The sequence below is a fragment of the Motacilla alba genome, chromosome 8 (assembly GCF_015832195.1).
Source record: "Motacilla alba alba isolate MOTALB_02 chromosome 8, Motacilla_alba_V1.0_pri, whole genome shotgun sequence".
NCBI lineage: Eukaryota > Metazoa > Chordata > Aves > Passeriformes > Motacillidae > Motacilla > Motacilla alba.
Window position 1 is genome coordinate 1,431,197 of NC_052023.1, and position 15,760 is coordinate 1,446,956.

Here is a 15,760-nt window from a genome sequence, read left to right on the forward strand (position 1 = left end):
AGGAGGAAGACTCAGGGGGAGCATGTAAGGAAAGTACTCTGGTTGCACCATGCAGGCATCAATTACAGCAAATCCCCGTCCATTCCAGTGGATTTTCCATCAAATATCCCAAAACTCTTGCCAGGAACACCAGCATGCATCCTCCAGCAAAGCCTCATCATGGAGAACTTCCCTAGAGAGGAGTTCCCAGACAGCCCACCCAGCCTGCCCTGTGCCCTAGTCCCAGTTATTAAAAACCAAAATAAACCCAAATATCTGCCCAAGCCTCGCTAAGGGACTGGAACTGCACTGGGATTTAATCCTGAGAGCTTCAGGCAGCAGCACAATGGGAATATTGGATGATTTAGGAATTCTGACGTGGTAGACTGGGATCTGTTACTCCACTGACAGGCAGGGAGAGACAAAGGGGAGCCTGGGAGCTGAGGGGGGAATCAAATCCACACAAATGCTTTGGAGCTGGAATTCCCAACAGAAATAAATCTGGAATTGCAAACAGAAACAACAACAAAAAAAAAGGAACTCCAAACAGATGTAAAAAATGGGATTCCTAACAGACATAAAAAATGAAATTTCCAAGAGAAATAATCAATGAAATTCCAAACAGAAATAAAAATGAACTTTCTAACTCTAATGGGATGTTGGAGGGGGGTTGTGAGGATAGATCTGCTACTGGAGAAATTCCATGCCTTTCCCTAAAGCTTTTCAAAGGGCAGGGAGAACAGAGGGAAATGCCATTTCAGAAGCAATAAAACTGTTCCCCAAAGTGTCCATTAAGGGAGTGCTTCCCATTATTTGGCCACCCATAAATCAGTAATGAACTGGCAGCCCCAGAGCCTGGACAAGGTCCTGCGCTGAGATGGGCAGAGAAATCCCAGAGAATGCAGCTGAGGAGGATGAAGAGGAGCGTGGGGGAGGAAGGAAGGCTCCATTCCCTTGGGGAAGCAGGAGGAGAGGGAACACAAAGTGCCACTCAACGGAATGCCAGAGCTTCCCCAAGCTCAGCTTGCCTGGAGCACTTTGAAGGCTCATCCTGAGCACAGGAGATTTTTCCAGCACCTTCCAGCTCCTGGTGGCAAAGGATCCTCACATCCCTGACAAAACTCCCTGGGAAAGGTCCCAGCAGAGCTCTCCTGGAGTTCCAGCTCCCACTCCTCACTCTGCCAACTCCTGGTGTTCCACACACACGGGACCCTGCAGTCAACATCTCCGAATTCTCCAGGGATTTACAGCTTGGAATTCTGGCCAGACACGCTGCTTCACTCCAGGATGAGCCAAGAGGAGGTGAGGAGCAGACACTGGAGCTAACTGGCAGGAAAGCTGGGATGTGAAAATCCTGGCAGGAACTCCCCGTGTTTGCAGGGAATTGAGAGCACCCAGAGCATCAGAGCTTCTGGGGGGGTCATGGAATCCTGGAATGGTTTGGGTGGGAAGGGAACTGAAAGCCCACCTAGTACCACCCCTGCCATGGCAGGGACACCTCCCACTGTCCCAGGCTGCTCCAGCCCCAGTGTCCAACCTGGCCTTGGGCACCGCCAGGGATCCAGGGGCAGCCCCAGCTGCTCTGGGAATTCCATCCCAGCCAGGAATTCCTTCCCAAAATCTCATCACAATCTACCTTCTTTCACTTCCAGCCATTCCCTGTGTCCTGTCCCTGCAGGCCTTGTCCCCAGTCCCTCTGCAGCTCTCCTGGAGCCCCTCCAGGCCCTGCCAGGGGCTCTGAGCTCTGCCTGGATCCTTCTCCTCTCCAGGGGAGCACCCCCAGCTCTCCCAGCCTGGCTCCAGAGGGGCTCCAGCCCTGCAGCAGCTCCGGGGCCTCCTCTGGGCTCTCTCCAGCAGCTCCCGGTGCTGCTGATGTTGTCCCCAGGGCTGGGGCAGCTCTGCAGGTGGCGCCTCACCTGAGCGGGGCAGATCCAGCCCAGCCTCACTCACCACCACTCCCAATCCTCCCAGGGCTGTTTCCCATCTGTTCATCCCAAGCCTGGACTGACCCTGGTTTACAAATGAAAATGATTCCCTGGAGAGCCCAGGAACACCCTGCACTGATCTGTCCATCCCCACAGGTTCCCGTCTGCAGCCCAAGGTAACAATTCCATCAGAAAAGGGAGCAGAAATAGGAAAGAATTGTTGAGGAGGCGGAAAAGATGATTGAAGGAAAGTGCCTGGCAGGAAAATGAGACCACTTGGAAGAAAAAGGACAATTAAGGAAACTTTCAGAAGTTTAAGTGCATTTGGGTGAGATTCCATCCCCACTTCCCTACTCGCTGAAGAGTCTGGAAGTGCTGGAAGTTTCAATATATTTGATTAAAATAACTGATAGGGTGGGAAACAACATTTCCAAGCCTGCAACTCCTCATCAAAAGCTGATCTTGAGTGTGCTGAGAGCAATTGCTAAGCAACAGGAACACATCTTTCTTCCTCAGCAGCACCATTATTTACCTGTTCCCGAGTCCTGATAGCCAGGCTGGAGTAAAACACCAGGGAAAAGGGAATTCTGAGGTGTCCTCCACGCTCCAGTAGCAAAGCAAAAGCTTTTAGTTGACTTTTCACAGCACTTTCTGCCAGGGGCAGAGCAACTGGAAAATTCTTCCTCAGAGCACATTTAGATAAAAACAGTCAGGAATTCCCCTCTCTCATTCCAGCCACTGTTCCATCCATCCCAAGGGCATCCCAAAAAGATTCCACCAGCCCCACAGCAAATTAATTAGAGAAATTATTTCAAGGGACTGTGCTTTGCTGATGCTACTTGGGCTTCTTTTTTCCAAGCAAGGAAACCCAGGGGAAAACGTATTTTTAATCAAGTTCAAAGTCTCCTTCCCAGAAATCCTGCCTGATAGAATTCCCCCTTCAACAGGAAAAATAAAATCTTTATTAAACTTGCGAACAATCTGAAAATGAAGATTTTTCTTTATAAAATAAAAATCACAGATCCCCTCTGCGTGTTTTAATTGCTGTTCAGTAATTTGTCATTTAATCCATGGAATATCATGGATATATATCCATGTGCTCCTGGAGCAACAGGGGCTGTTCCTTCATTAGCTCTGGAATTACCTGGAAGGTCCCTCACACACAGCAGCATTTCCTTGGCTTAAATCAGGCCCAGGATTGGAAAGGTCGGGAGAGATGGACAATTCCAAACATTTATAAAAGCTGAGGATGCACAAGGGAAGGATTCAGCCCCTTAAAATCCCTTTTAGGCTAAAATTAGACCACATTTGATGGGAAAAAAGCCCATTATTGGGCCAGGACATGATGGAATTTCACAGCACTGTCCCTACTTAAGGTGGATTTCTGCCAAATGGGTTGGGAAAGGATCCATGATGGATTTCCAGGGGAGAAATTCCAGGAGCCAACCAGCTCCATTAGCTCTGGGAGAGATGAACATGAGCCTGATGAGGAGGCAGGGAAATCAGCCAGAGCTCATTCCCAGTAGGAAATAAAAGGAAAGGAGGAATGTCTGGGTTTGGGAAAGGGTGGGAAAATGAGATTTTGAGGAAAAGCAAACCAAGCTAAGGCAGGAGAAAACCCTATAAAACAATAACTTTTTCTTGGACTAAACCAACACAGAGACTGGAGAGAGAAAAAAAGAAGGAACGAAAGAGCAGAGAATACGGGAATTGTCATTTGTACTGGAAAATAACTGGGTTACAGAGCCAGCAGCAGAGCACGGAATAAATCTGTGGTGGAAATGTCACAGGACTGACAGGGATGTGATCCTGAGCTCAGCCCCTGAGGCAGCAGCTGGAGCTGCCAGGATGAGGCAGCACCAGGAATAAATCACAGCAACCCCGGCAGCGGAGACAGGCAGAGACGAAGAAAAAGGATCAGGGAGAGAAATGTCTGGAGCAAGACAAGGAAAACATCAAGGAACTGGGAGCTGGAGGAGGGAAGCAGCCAGGAGAAGAGAAGCCAGGGAGTGAGGCTTGGATGTGGAACTGGAAGTGGATTGAAATGTCAGGAATGACAGGCAAGGCTTGGAGTGAAAGCAGCGGCTGTGGGGAAAGAGAGGGGAAGGAGGCAGGGCTGGGGAAAGGGGAGCTGGGAGCAGCTCTGTGAAAAGCTGGAAAACGTCCCCAGGAAATCCAAGGGAGCTGCAGGGAAGGATGTGTTTGTGGCACAGAACCCTTTGTGGGTGGGAACCCACGAAGAAGAACCCTTTGTGTACAAAACCCTGTGTTTGTGGGACCTCTGCAGGGATGGAGCAGCTCTGGAGACACAACAGGAGTGGAGAAAAAGGGAAAAGAAAGGAAAGGAGCAGGGAGGGGACTGACATGAGAGGAAATGATACAAAATAGAATTCATTTTTTTCCCTTATTTCCCTTCCATCACATCCAAGAGATGCCCTGTGCCCATCCCAGTGACTGCCACTAATTCCATCAGGGACAGACCAGTCCCAGTTAATTCCACTCCATCCCAGTCCCAGTTTTACTTCAGCTCTCTCAGAGTAGCAGCAAATCTGCTTCTAGGCTCACCTAAACACCCCATTGGCATTTTAACCATCCCACCCAACCGTGGGGATTAAAAAGGTGATTTCACCTGAAAGACAGGAATTCACCATTGGAATCTGAGCTGCAGCGGACCAGCCACATCTCCAGAACACCCAACCAAAGGCAGGGCTCAACTGGAACAAAAATGGAACAGCAAAGAAAATCTGGGGAGCATCATCCCTTAATCTGTGAAGAGGTGCTGCTGATGCTTCCCAGAGATAAAGGGGATGTCCCTGGATCCCTGGCAGTGCCCAAGGCCAGGCTGGACAGGGCCTGGAGCAGCCTGGGACAGTGGGAGGTGTCCCTGCCCGTGGCATGAGATGAGAGGATCCTTAAAATCCCTTCCAAGCCAAACCGGTCTGGAATTCTATAGAATAAAAAGATCTTCAACCCTCCCTCAATCATCTCCTTTCAACAGAAGGCTGAGCAAATCCCAGGAAAATCTTTCCAGCCCAAAAGCAGAAGGTTTCATGGTGTTCAGCTGGTCAATTTTTAAGGAAAAAAAAAAAACAACCAAAAAAAAACAACCAAAAAAACCACCTGCCTTTGCATCTGCTGCCTCACAGGCTGAGCTGCTAAAAGATGGCTCCACAACAGAAAACTGGAAATTATATGTTTAAGGATTTTCCTTCTCCTTCCCTGAAAGTTTCCTGCTGCAAGAGAAGCAGGAATCCATCCCTAATTACAGGTTTAAATGACAAATTCACCACATTTGAGAGGCAAAAAAAATTAATAACAATCCACTGTTATTTAGATTCCTGCTGGGAGATAAGGTTGTTTTATATTAATATTTTAAAATTATCCAGTCTGGATCTCCATTCCCACAGATTTGGGGGGGGGGGGGGGGGGCTGGAATTTTTGGGAAGGGAATTTTTGGTTGGGAAACCAACCAAAAACTGAACTAAACCAACCAAAAGCTGAACAAAACCAACCAAAAGCTGAATTGAACCAACCAAAAGCTGAACTGAACCATAAGTTTTCCAGTATTAAAACACCCAGAATCTCAACAAGGTCAAGAAGGCCCAGAATAATTTCCAGATGAGTCCCAAAAAAATCAATTTCATCTTTAGGAAATGTTCCCTGGGAGTCGGGAGTGGTTGGGGGCTCATCTGCTCACCCTGAATTAATCCCCGACGTCAGGCAGGCCTGCTTCTGTTTGAGCTGAGCTTTACAAGGTGTTCCCTGGCACAGGAAATTATTTGCATTCAGAACACGCATGAAGGCTTTGGGAAGAACAGCAAACCTGCTGCCTTTCCCTTCCCATTTGTCCTAAACTGGATTGGATCAGTTTTTTCCATATTAAATCCCCCACAAGACACAATTTATCTGCCAAAAAACACAATTTCATACCACGCTGCGATGCCCTTTTTTCCTTACAGGTATTTCTGCTGTTCCCTCCTAGTAACTGGGAATAAATTGATATTTATAAATTCATTATAAATTTATATCATTTAGATTTTATTATCAAATTATATAAGCCACCAGGGTGTGATGTAAGAAGGGAATTTGCTTAGCAACTTGGGATTGTGCCTGATTTATTCCCAGAGAACACTGAAATGCCTTCTATATATCCAGAGTGAGTAATCCCATATGTCAGAGCAATCTGTATTAATTGTGATTATTTCCTCATTTCACAGCTACAGATTACAGAAGGTATTTGAAATATATTACCACAAAAATTCAATTGATTCCTCACAGGCAGAGACCTCCAGGGTGACTCCAGAGAAAGGAGAAGCTGATGGAAAAAATCTGAAAATTTTGAATATCCTGCTGAGAAAGGCTTTGTGTTAATACAGAGACGGAGCAGGGAAAATTCCTTCCTGGAAAGGCTTTTCCAGCCCAGGGCAGGGGTGGAATCTCCATTCCTGGTGGGATTTAAAAGCTGTGTGGATGTGGCACTTGGGGACATGGATGGATTTGATGCCCTCAGAAGCTTTTCCAACCTAAACAATTCCATGATTTTTTAATACAACAACAAGTACGAAAAAGAAATCCAAAATATTGCTCTGTCACTTCTTGGTGCTCCCAAATAATCCCCTGGATCTAATCCAGACACCCACTTTGCCTGGCCATTTTTGCATCCTGCCATGAATTCTCATGGAAAACTGCCCAAAATAAAGGACAAAAAAGGAATTTTGGAGCACCCTCCTCTTCCTTGCCCCAAAAGGACTGAAATCATCTTTACCAGCCCACAAATTTCTCTGATATTGGTCCCACAATGGCTGAGGAACAGAAAATTCCACCAAACCAATCCAAAGTTTTGTATTTTCCTCCTGCTTTCCCAGACTGCCAGTTGATTTACAGGAATAATCCCAGTTTCATTCCGGTTATTTTATTTCTTTGTGTCTCAGCCCATCTCCCCCTTATCAGCTCCCTCAGATTAACCAGAATCAGGTTCATGAGGTGGATTTTTTAACAGCTATTTTTCCCTAAGGAATTCCAGGCAAAACCCACAACATTCTCTGCTCAACAGCTTCCAGCTTTGCCAGGGCCTGGCGTTCTGGAGCTGGGAAAGAGCAGGATTTGCTCCGCTGTCAGAATTCCCAGAAAGCTTTGTCCATCATGGCTTAATTAAAGGAATAAATCCAGAGCCAGAACTCCTCGAGAGCAGCTCGGTGCCACTGCCAACAAAAACAGGGTCAGGGAGGGGGTGCCTGGGGCCTGTCCAGGCAAACCAAAAATTCCAGGATTTTTTAAGGGATAAAAAGTCTCCAGTGCTGGGTAAAAAGCCTCTGGAGGTGGGGTGAGGCAGCAGCACGGGACAATCCTGCATTCCCAATCCTCTGCTTCCTCCCAGGGACATTCCCAGGGTTCTCCAGGCCTCTGCTCCAAATATTCCAGCAGGGAATTGCCACAAAAGGGGAGCCTGGAAATATTCCGGATGGGGGCACTGAAAACACATCAGGAAAGGTCCAAAGGCATCTCAGCTCCCCAGGGCCAGGTGGAGATGGACCAAGAGGAATTGGGGAAACTCGGGGAGCAACGTGGCCACAAGGGTTTAAAAATGGGATTTACAGGTGGATTTTGGGGAGTTTGGCTTGGGAAACCAGAAAACCATGGAATCACAGAATCACTAAGGTTGGAAAAGACCTTTAGGATCAGCAAGTCCAACCCTCAGCCAGCACCACCTCCACGTCCACCACTGAGCCCATCCTCAGGTGTTACAAACCAAAAACTGAAGGAAAACAACCAAAAACTGACCTAAACCAACCAAAAACTGAAGGAAAACAACCAAAAACTGAACTAAACCAACCAAAAACTGAAGGAAAACAACCAAAAACTGAACTAAACCAACCAAAAACTGGACAAAACCAAATCCTGAACTAATATAACCAGGTTTTCAGTTAAAAAAACTGAAGTAACCAGCTTTTTTTCAGTTAAAAAACTGAAGAAAACCGACCAAAACCTAAACAAAACCAATCAAATTCTGAACAAAACCAACAAAAAAACCTGAACAAAACCAACCAAAAACTGACCCAAACCAACCAAAAAAAACAGAAAAAAATCAGCAAAAAAACTCAACCCAGAAATAATCTGAACTGATCAAAACCAATCAAAAACTGAAGGCGAAAATAAATCCAATGATGGAATCATGGAAGGGTTTGGGCTGGGAGGGCCCGTAAGGCTCAGCTCACTCCCAAGTCCAGCCCAGGACCCTCCCGGGGATGAGGGCCCTGGAGCAGCTGAGCCCCCCAGGTTGTGCAGGTGAAAACAAACGGGGTTTGCTCTTTCCCTGGAGATGAGTTATCATTAGTCAGAAAATCCTGTCAACCTCGTGTCTGATTCAGCTTTTCCATCAACTCTATTTCCATAATTTTCATTTATTTTCTCTGCTAGCGAGGGTGAAGTTTGAAGAAAATATTTCAGAAGCTTCGTTGTCTTCTGCTGATTAACAGTGACTCATTTCTTCCCCTTCCACACACATCCCAAGCTGTCTTTTTGCACTCAGGATTGAGGTGTATAATTAAAATTGAATCATTAAAAGCCTTTTTTTTTTGTGTGCTTCTGTTTTCAACCACTTTCATCTCCAGGCAAAACCCTGCAGCTCTGAACTTACAGGCTCATGCTTGATAAAATTATTGGGATCACCTTGCAATTCACACAAAAAGGGGATGTTATGTGGAGTGTTTGGAGTAAAATTCAACGAATTCAATAAATGGAAAGGAATTAAAAGATTAGGTGGCAACAACAAAGTAAAAGTTGTGGACAACAAGTGATTTTGAAATAACCATCATTTTAATTCCTGACCTATGATTAATCCACCTTAAAATTCCTCTGGGTAACTACACCTCATATTAATCATAGTTCTTTTATTTAGGCCTCCAAGAAAACATAAAAATACAGTTTTCTGAAGCTGCAAGAGCTTCAGAAACTGATGGCACCAGCCAAAATCCAAATATAGGCAGACAAAACACTTCTCTGGGTATTTTTAGCTGAGAAATAACAGCAGATTCAAGTCAGACAGAGCAAAATCACCTTTTTTCCCAGTTTTTTTTGGGATAGGTTGGCATTTGCAATGACACAGCAGCGGCGACCTTGGGATATTTGGCCTGCCCACGGTTTTTTGGATAAGAAGGATTTTTGGGGTTTATTTTGATAGAAGATCTCCAGGATCTGGGGTGGGATGTCAGATGTGACCCCTCGAAGCCCTGAGTGCCACACACGGCCATGGCTCGCGTTTGTGGCTCTGACTGAGCCTCGCTTCCACTTGGGAATAACTCCATCCCAGCCCCACCGGGAATAGGGGATATTCCCTGTGGGAACACCGCAGAACATTGGGAATAACCCCATCCCAACCATGGATATTCCCTGTGGGAACACTACAAAATATTGGGAATAACCCCATCCCAACCAAGGACACTCCCTGTGGGAACATCTCAGAACATTGAGAATAATCCCATCCCAACCCCACCAGGAATATGGGATATTCCCTGTGGGAACACTTCAGAACATTGGGAACAACCCCATCCCAACTATGGATATTCCCTGTGGGAATACCTCAGAACATTGGGAACAACCCCATCCCAACTATGGATATTCCCTGTGGGAACACCTCAGAACATTGGGAACAACCCCATCCCAACCACAGATATTCCCTGTGGGAACACCTCAGAACATTGGGAACAACCCCATCCCAACCACAGATATTCCCTGTGGGAACACCTCAGAACATTGGGAACAACCCCATCCCAACTATGGATATTCCCTGTGGGAACACTACAAAATATTGGGAATAACCCCATCCCAAGCAAGAACATTCCCTGTGGGAACACTACAAAATACTGGGAATAACCCCATCCCAATCAAGGATATTCCCTGTGGGAACACCTCAGAACATTGGGAATAACCCCATCCCAACCCCACCAGGAATATGGGATATTCCCTGTGGGAACACCTCAAAACATTGGGAACAACCCCATCCCAACCACGGACACTCCCTGTGGGAACACCTCAGAACATTGGGAACAGCCCCATCCCAACCCCACTGGAGATGTGGGATATTCCCTGTGGGAACCCCTCGCAGCATGAGGGAACAGCAGATTTTATGGAAGTTGTTCCCTGAATTCCCCATGGCCATTTCCTCCTCCAGGTCTCTGAGGAGTTCAAACGGTGGCAAGGAGGCTGAAATCCAAGGAATTTCCTCTTCCCACACCAAGCAAGGCCCTGCTTCCCACCTTGGGGATTCCAAACGGATTTAAGCTCTAATTTTTATGATCCCCCTGCAGATAATCCAGGGGCTCTCATCTCCCAACAACATTCCCAGCTTTTCCCACTGTTTTGAGGGATCCCAACTCTCCAAATCCCACCAAATCCCAAGTTCATTCCCAGGAAAAAACCCTAAACAGACCCAGAAATATTTCCATGGACTGAAAACAAAATCCCAGAGCAGAAAATCCTTCATGGCTGTTCCAAGACTTCTCCAAGACATCTCTGATACTGTTGGGAAACTCTGGAAAAACCCCAGGAATTCTGAGCTTCCACAGCCATTTCCCAGAAACAGCAAGGAATAATTAAACCCTCTTTTCCCTGCAGATTATGGGATGTTCTGAGGAACACCGCTGAGCTCCTTTTCCAAGGTGAGGAAATGTCCCCCAGAAATGCAGAGCAGGCTTTTGAAATCCAGGAGGGATGTTCAATCAGAGTAATTGATCCTGCTCGTCAGCACACAACCTGATGGGATTCATGGAAATTATCCATATTTTGACCCAGGTGATGTCCATTCCATGATTTAAATGATTTAAATATCAGTATAAAAATTAAAACCCTGGTATTAAGTATTTTTTCCTTCAGGTTTTTTATTTTTGACACCACATGGGAAGCCAGCTCATCTTTTGGGTTTTTTTTCCCTATTCCAAGCTTGCACCACATTCCTTCAGTTCCTGTCTCCTGGAATTTGAAATTATCTAAGAAATAAAACTCCAATTTCTCAGGGTATCATCACAAGGTCAGGAACAGCACTGAAAAACCAAAAGAAAATTAAAAAAAACCCTCAAAACCTCATTTCTCCAAAACATTGTCTCCTTCTGAATTTCTGGGATTCATCCTACAGTTCCTGTTAAAGCTTCCCAAATATTTCCTTTCATCCATGGGATACGGAAGGAGCTTGGTTTCCCAGCCTGATTCCAGCTTTGTTATCCTTAATTCTCCATGCAAATCTCATCCCCTTTATCATCCTAACTTTCCTTATCTACCCCTCAATTAATCCCCACTTATCTGTCCCTCAATGAATTCCCATTTTATCAATCCCCCATTTAACTCTCATTTTATCAATCCATCAACTAATTCCTATTTTATCAATCCCCCATTTAATTCCCATTTTATCAATCCCCAATTCATTCCCATTTAATCAATATTTCAATTCATTCCCATTTAATCAATATCCCAATTCATTCCCATTTTATCAATCCCCAATTCATTCCCATTTAATCAATATTTCAATTCATTCCCATTTTATCAATCCCCAATTCCTCCCCATTTTATCAATACCCAATTAATTCCTATTTTATCAATCTCCCATTAATTCCCATTTTATCAATCCCCCATTAATTCCCAGCAGCTCCCAGGGAGGACGAGCCAGCTCTGGCTCCAGCCAGAATTCCCGAGGAAGGTTTGGAGTACCTCAGTGCCCAAAATGATCCCGAATTTCGGGCTGATTTAGCTCTTAAGGCTGTTTTTAATCTGCTGCCCACCACCACCATCTGGAGAACCACGGGAGTACTACAGGAGTAGAGACTGAGCAGATTCATCCCAATTCCAGATGGATGTGGGGAAGAGGATCAATCCCTTCATATTTTCCTTACAGATTCTCATCTCCAGGCTCCACAATAAAATTATTCCAGACGAAAAAAGCCATAAATGTGGGATAATAAGGCAGCAAATCTATTATTTAATGAAGTGTTTATTGCCATATCCTAAATATTTACCAGCCTCTCCAATCCCTAAAAAAGTGCATTCCAATATTTAATATTAAACCAGATCAACTCCTCATGGAATTCTTAAATCCTTGATTTCCTCACGCTTTGGGATTCACCATAAATCCCATTTTTGTTTCAACATCAAAATTTGCTGCAAACCCTTCAAAATATCCAAATATCCTCCACACACCTGAGGGAAATGTGGAGAAATGGTGGGAATGAGCAGCCAAATCTAACCCAGGAGATGCTAAGGAGCAAAAAAAAAAAAAAATGGGGAAAGAACTCTTCTGGATGCTCCAAGTGTAGCTACAAATTTATTCTTCACACCCTCACTCTTCCCTCCTGCCTGGATTTCCTATCACAAAGCTGGAGTCACAAAATATGGAGCAGGACTGGGGAAACATTTGAACAACTTGGATGAAAATAAGGACAAAAACTGTGGAGAAGAAGCTTGGAAGACTTCTCCACTCAGACTGTCACCTGAAGATCTCTATCGCGTATCCCTCCTGCCTTGCAGGATCCATAGAAGCTGCTTTGTGGGAATATTCCCTTCCTTTTCCACAGAAAATGTTATTACACCACACCTGCTTTGGAATTACTGCTTTGGGATCAGCCTCCCTTATTTTTTGGCTGTCTCCAGAAATATCTTCCGTGTTTTATCCACTGGTTTTTTCCTTCAAATCTTCAATTAATTTGGGTTTTGGATCACTGATAAGCACTGAGCTTGCAGCTCTGTTGGATTTCTATCCCAAATCCATTATCTTCTCCAACCTTAATATTCCACAATTCCATGGCTGTGCTCCTGAGAGGGTGGCATGGAATTCCCTGAGTCACTGGGAATTCTGTAGGGAAAAACTGCCTGGAATTGGGGCATTACTAGAGATTACTAAAGAGTTACTACATTTCTAAAGAGCCCATTACTAACCTGGTCCAGAAATCCTCAATGCCTAAAACTTCAATAAAAAATGGGAATGTTCAGCCCAGTTTTTATAGGATCAGCCAATGTAACTGGACAGGGAGGGGAGGATTAGGACTGAAACAAAAAATGGGAATTTTCAGCCCAGTTTTTATAGGATCAGCCAATGTAACTGGACAGGGAGGGGAGGATTAGGATTGAAATAAAAAATGGGAATTTTAAACCTAGTTTTTGTAGCATCAGCCAATGTAAATGCTCAGGGAGGTGAGGAGGGTGCAGAAAGAGGAGCTGGGACAGCGCTGCATCCCAGTCACACCAGCAACTCCCAGTTCCTGCGGAAAACCGGGAATTTTCAGCCCTACAGAAACAGCAACAACCCGAGCAGGGCTGCCAGGACTCCTGGAAAATCCACACGCGCGGATTCTGCTGCACCGGAGAGAGGAGCAGCGATGCCCTCTTGTGTTCCAAGGGAAAACTCCATGATAAATCCCTGGCCATTCCTCCCAAACCATGGACAGAGGCACATTCCAAGCTCAAAACGAATCCACCCTTCCCAGCTCACCCTATGGAAAGGCTCCCGCTGTCAGGAATGCAAATTCCTGCCCCACAAAAGGGGACATTCACACAATGGCCACCAAGGTGAGCCAACCCTTCTATTGCCAAAATTCCCAATCCATCTGAAATTATGGAACTCATCTGGTTGCATTTATCCCAGCAATTAATCACAAAACCTGGACAAAAGTTCCTGCAATTCCTCTATCTCAGCTATTCCAGGGCAGTTTAGAAATCCTATTTTCAGCAGGAAAACGCTTTCCAAAGGACTTTAACAAATGGATTTGGGATGTCCTCTAGAGCCGTCCAAATGGAAAGTGCTGAGCTTGACAGAAACCCAGATTCCAACTTGGAATAATGATGGGAACATGAACCAGCAAATGGAGCCAAGAGAGGAAAGTTTAGAATCTAAAACCAATCCTAAACCAAGTGCGAGCACAGAATTTAAGGTGCAGTTAACATAACCTCAATATTCCATGAAATCACAACACACATCCTTACTTTGCCATAAAATCCAGTTCCAGCACAGAACACCCAAGGCTTTGCCTTCCTCCTCTCCCTCTGGATTAATTCCCATGTTTTGGCACTTCACCGCAGTTCCAGTTGTGGATCTGACCTCGCAGCAGCCCCCTTGTAATCAGCTCTCTGATGGTTTCTTGGGACTTACCTCGAGCTTATGGGATCCTCTCCAGAACAAACACAGAGCACTGAGCTTAACAGAAACCCAGATTCCAGCTTAGGAACATGAACCAGCAAACGGAGCTGAGAGTGGAGCATTTATAAACCAGAACCTAAAACTGACTCTAAACCCAAAGCTGAGAGCACAGAATTTAAGGTCTCACTGATGTCACCTCAATATTCCTATGACAAGCAGGACACACACCCTTATTTTGCCATAAAATCCAATTCCAGCTCAGGAGAATTCTCCTCTCTCTCTGGATTGATTCCCATGTTTTGGCACTTCACCCCGGTTCCAATTTTAGATCACCCCTCGTGATCAGCTCTCTGATGTTTCCTTGGGGGTTTATCTCCAGCTTAACTTTAGATCCCAGTGGGGTTTTGCCAAGCCTTTTTCCTCACACAGGGATGGGAAACATCCAGAGAGTCAGAGCCTTTTCCTCAACCTCTTGTGGGAGAGTTTAGCACCATTCTGAACTCGTGTGGGTGCAGAGTTAGGAACACAAATCCTCTGGCTGAGACCAGAACCAGAAGTTTCGAGAGAGGTTTTTAACCAAGCAGATTTTCGAAAAAATATAAAAACAATTTGTTTTATAAACTTATATCTGTGATACAACAACTCATAGAGACTGGTTAATCAGATTAATATACATAAGATAATAAGATGTGTGCTCGTAATAAAAAAGACGGGGAAAAGCCAATTTAGGACCAGAAAACCAACAAACGGATCAATTAATTACTAAAAGCAGAATGAAACGGGACTCACCAGTCGTGGTAGGTGGTGATGGCGATGCTGGGAGGTGGCAGCAGGGGCAGGGTGGTGGGTCTGCACACGATGTCCCTGTCGGGTGTCCTGATGTCCCTGTCGGGTGTCCTGGCCCGCTCCGTCTGCCGCTGGGCCAGCGGGGGCAGCTGCAGGTTGCCCGAGCAGCACCGGCGGCCCCTCCACAGGTCAATGCCCAGGGCGTGGCTGGAAGTGCTGTAGGATTTGCTGAGCCCACATTCCAGGTAATCCAGGGAGTTCTGCAACAGAGAGGCCTCTGAAATCCCCGAATTCTGGAAACAAAGGATTTCCTCCACCAGGGTAAAACACATTCGATTCTCCAGCCAGAACTGTCCCACAACTCCAGAACTGAATTCTGCAAACAAATTATTTCCTCCACGAGGATGAACCACACTCAATTCTCCAACCAGAACTGTCCCACAATTCCAGAGCTGAATTCTACAAAGGATTTCCTCCACAGGGACAAAACACAATTCTCCAGCCAGAGCTATCCCAGGAGATGAGAACTCCACAACTCCAGAACTGAATTCTACAAACAAATTATTTCCTCCTCAACGATAAAACTCAATTCTTCAGCCAGAACTATCCCAGGAGATGAGAACTCCACAGGTCCAGAACGAAATTCTGCAAATGATTTCCTCCATGAGGGTAAACCACACTCAGTTCTCCAGCCAGAACTATCCCACAACTCCAGAACTGAATTCTACAAACAAAGAATTTCTTCCACAAGATATTTATGCATAAAAAAGGTTGGATCCAGAGCAAACATTCCATAAATCCCAGCAGCATTCCCTGCTCGCTGCCCACACCACCCTGCCCAAAGACCACCAGAGCAAATAAACCTGGATAAAACAACTCCAAACCTTTCCAGGGCTTGAGTTGTTCATTTTTAGTGTGCTGCTCTTATTTTCTGCTTCCTATCTAAAAATCC

General features: G+C 45.5%; 1 protein-coding gene across 1 annotated transcript in view; it reads right to left on the minus strand.

Annotated features, from left to right (window-relative positions):
- The window catches only part of PDE4B (phosphodiesterase 4B), a 175,715-nt gene that overhangs the window by 139,431 nt on the left and 20,524 nt on the right, over window positions 1-15,760 (minus strand). Inside the window, exon 3 of the mRNA XM_038143747.1 lies at window positions 14,812-15,068. Within this exon, the coding sequence (XP_037999675.1) occupies window positions 14,812-15,068 (257 nt within the window). The remainder of the gene's footprint in view (window positions 1-14,811; window positions 15,069-15,760) is intronic.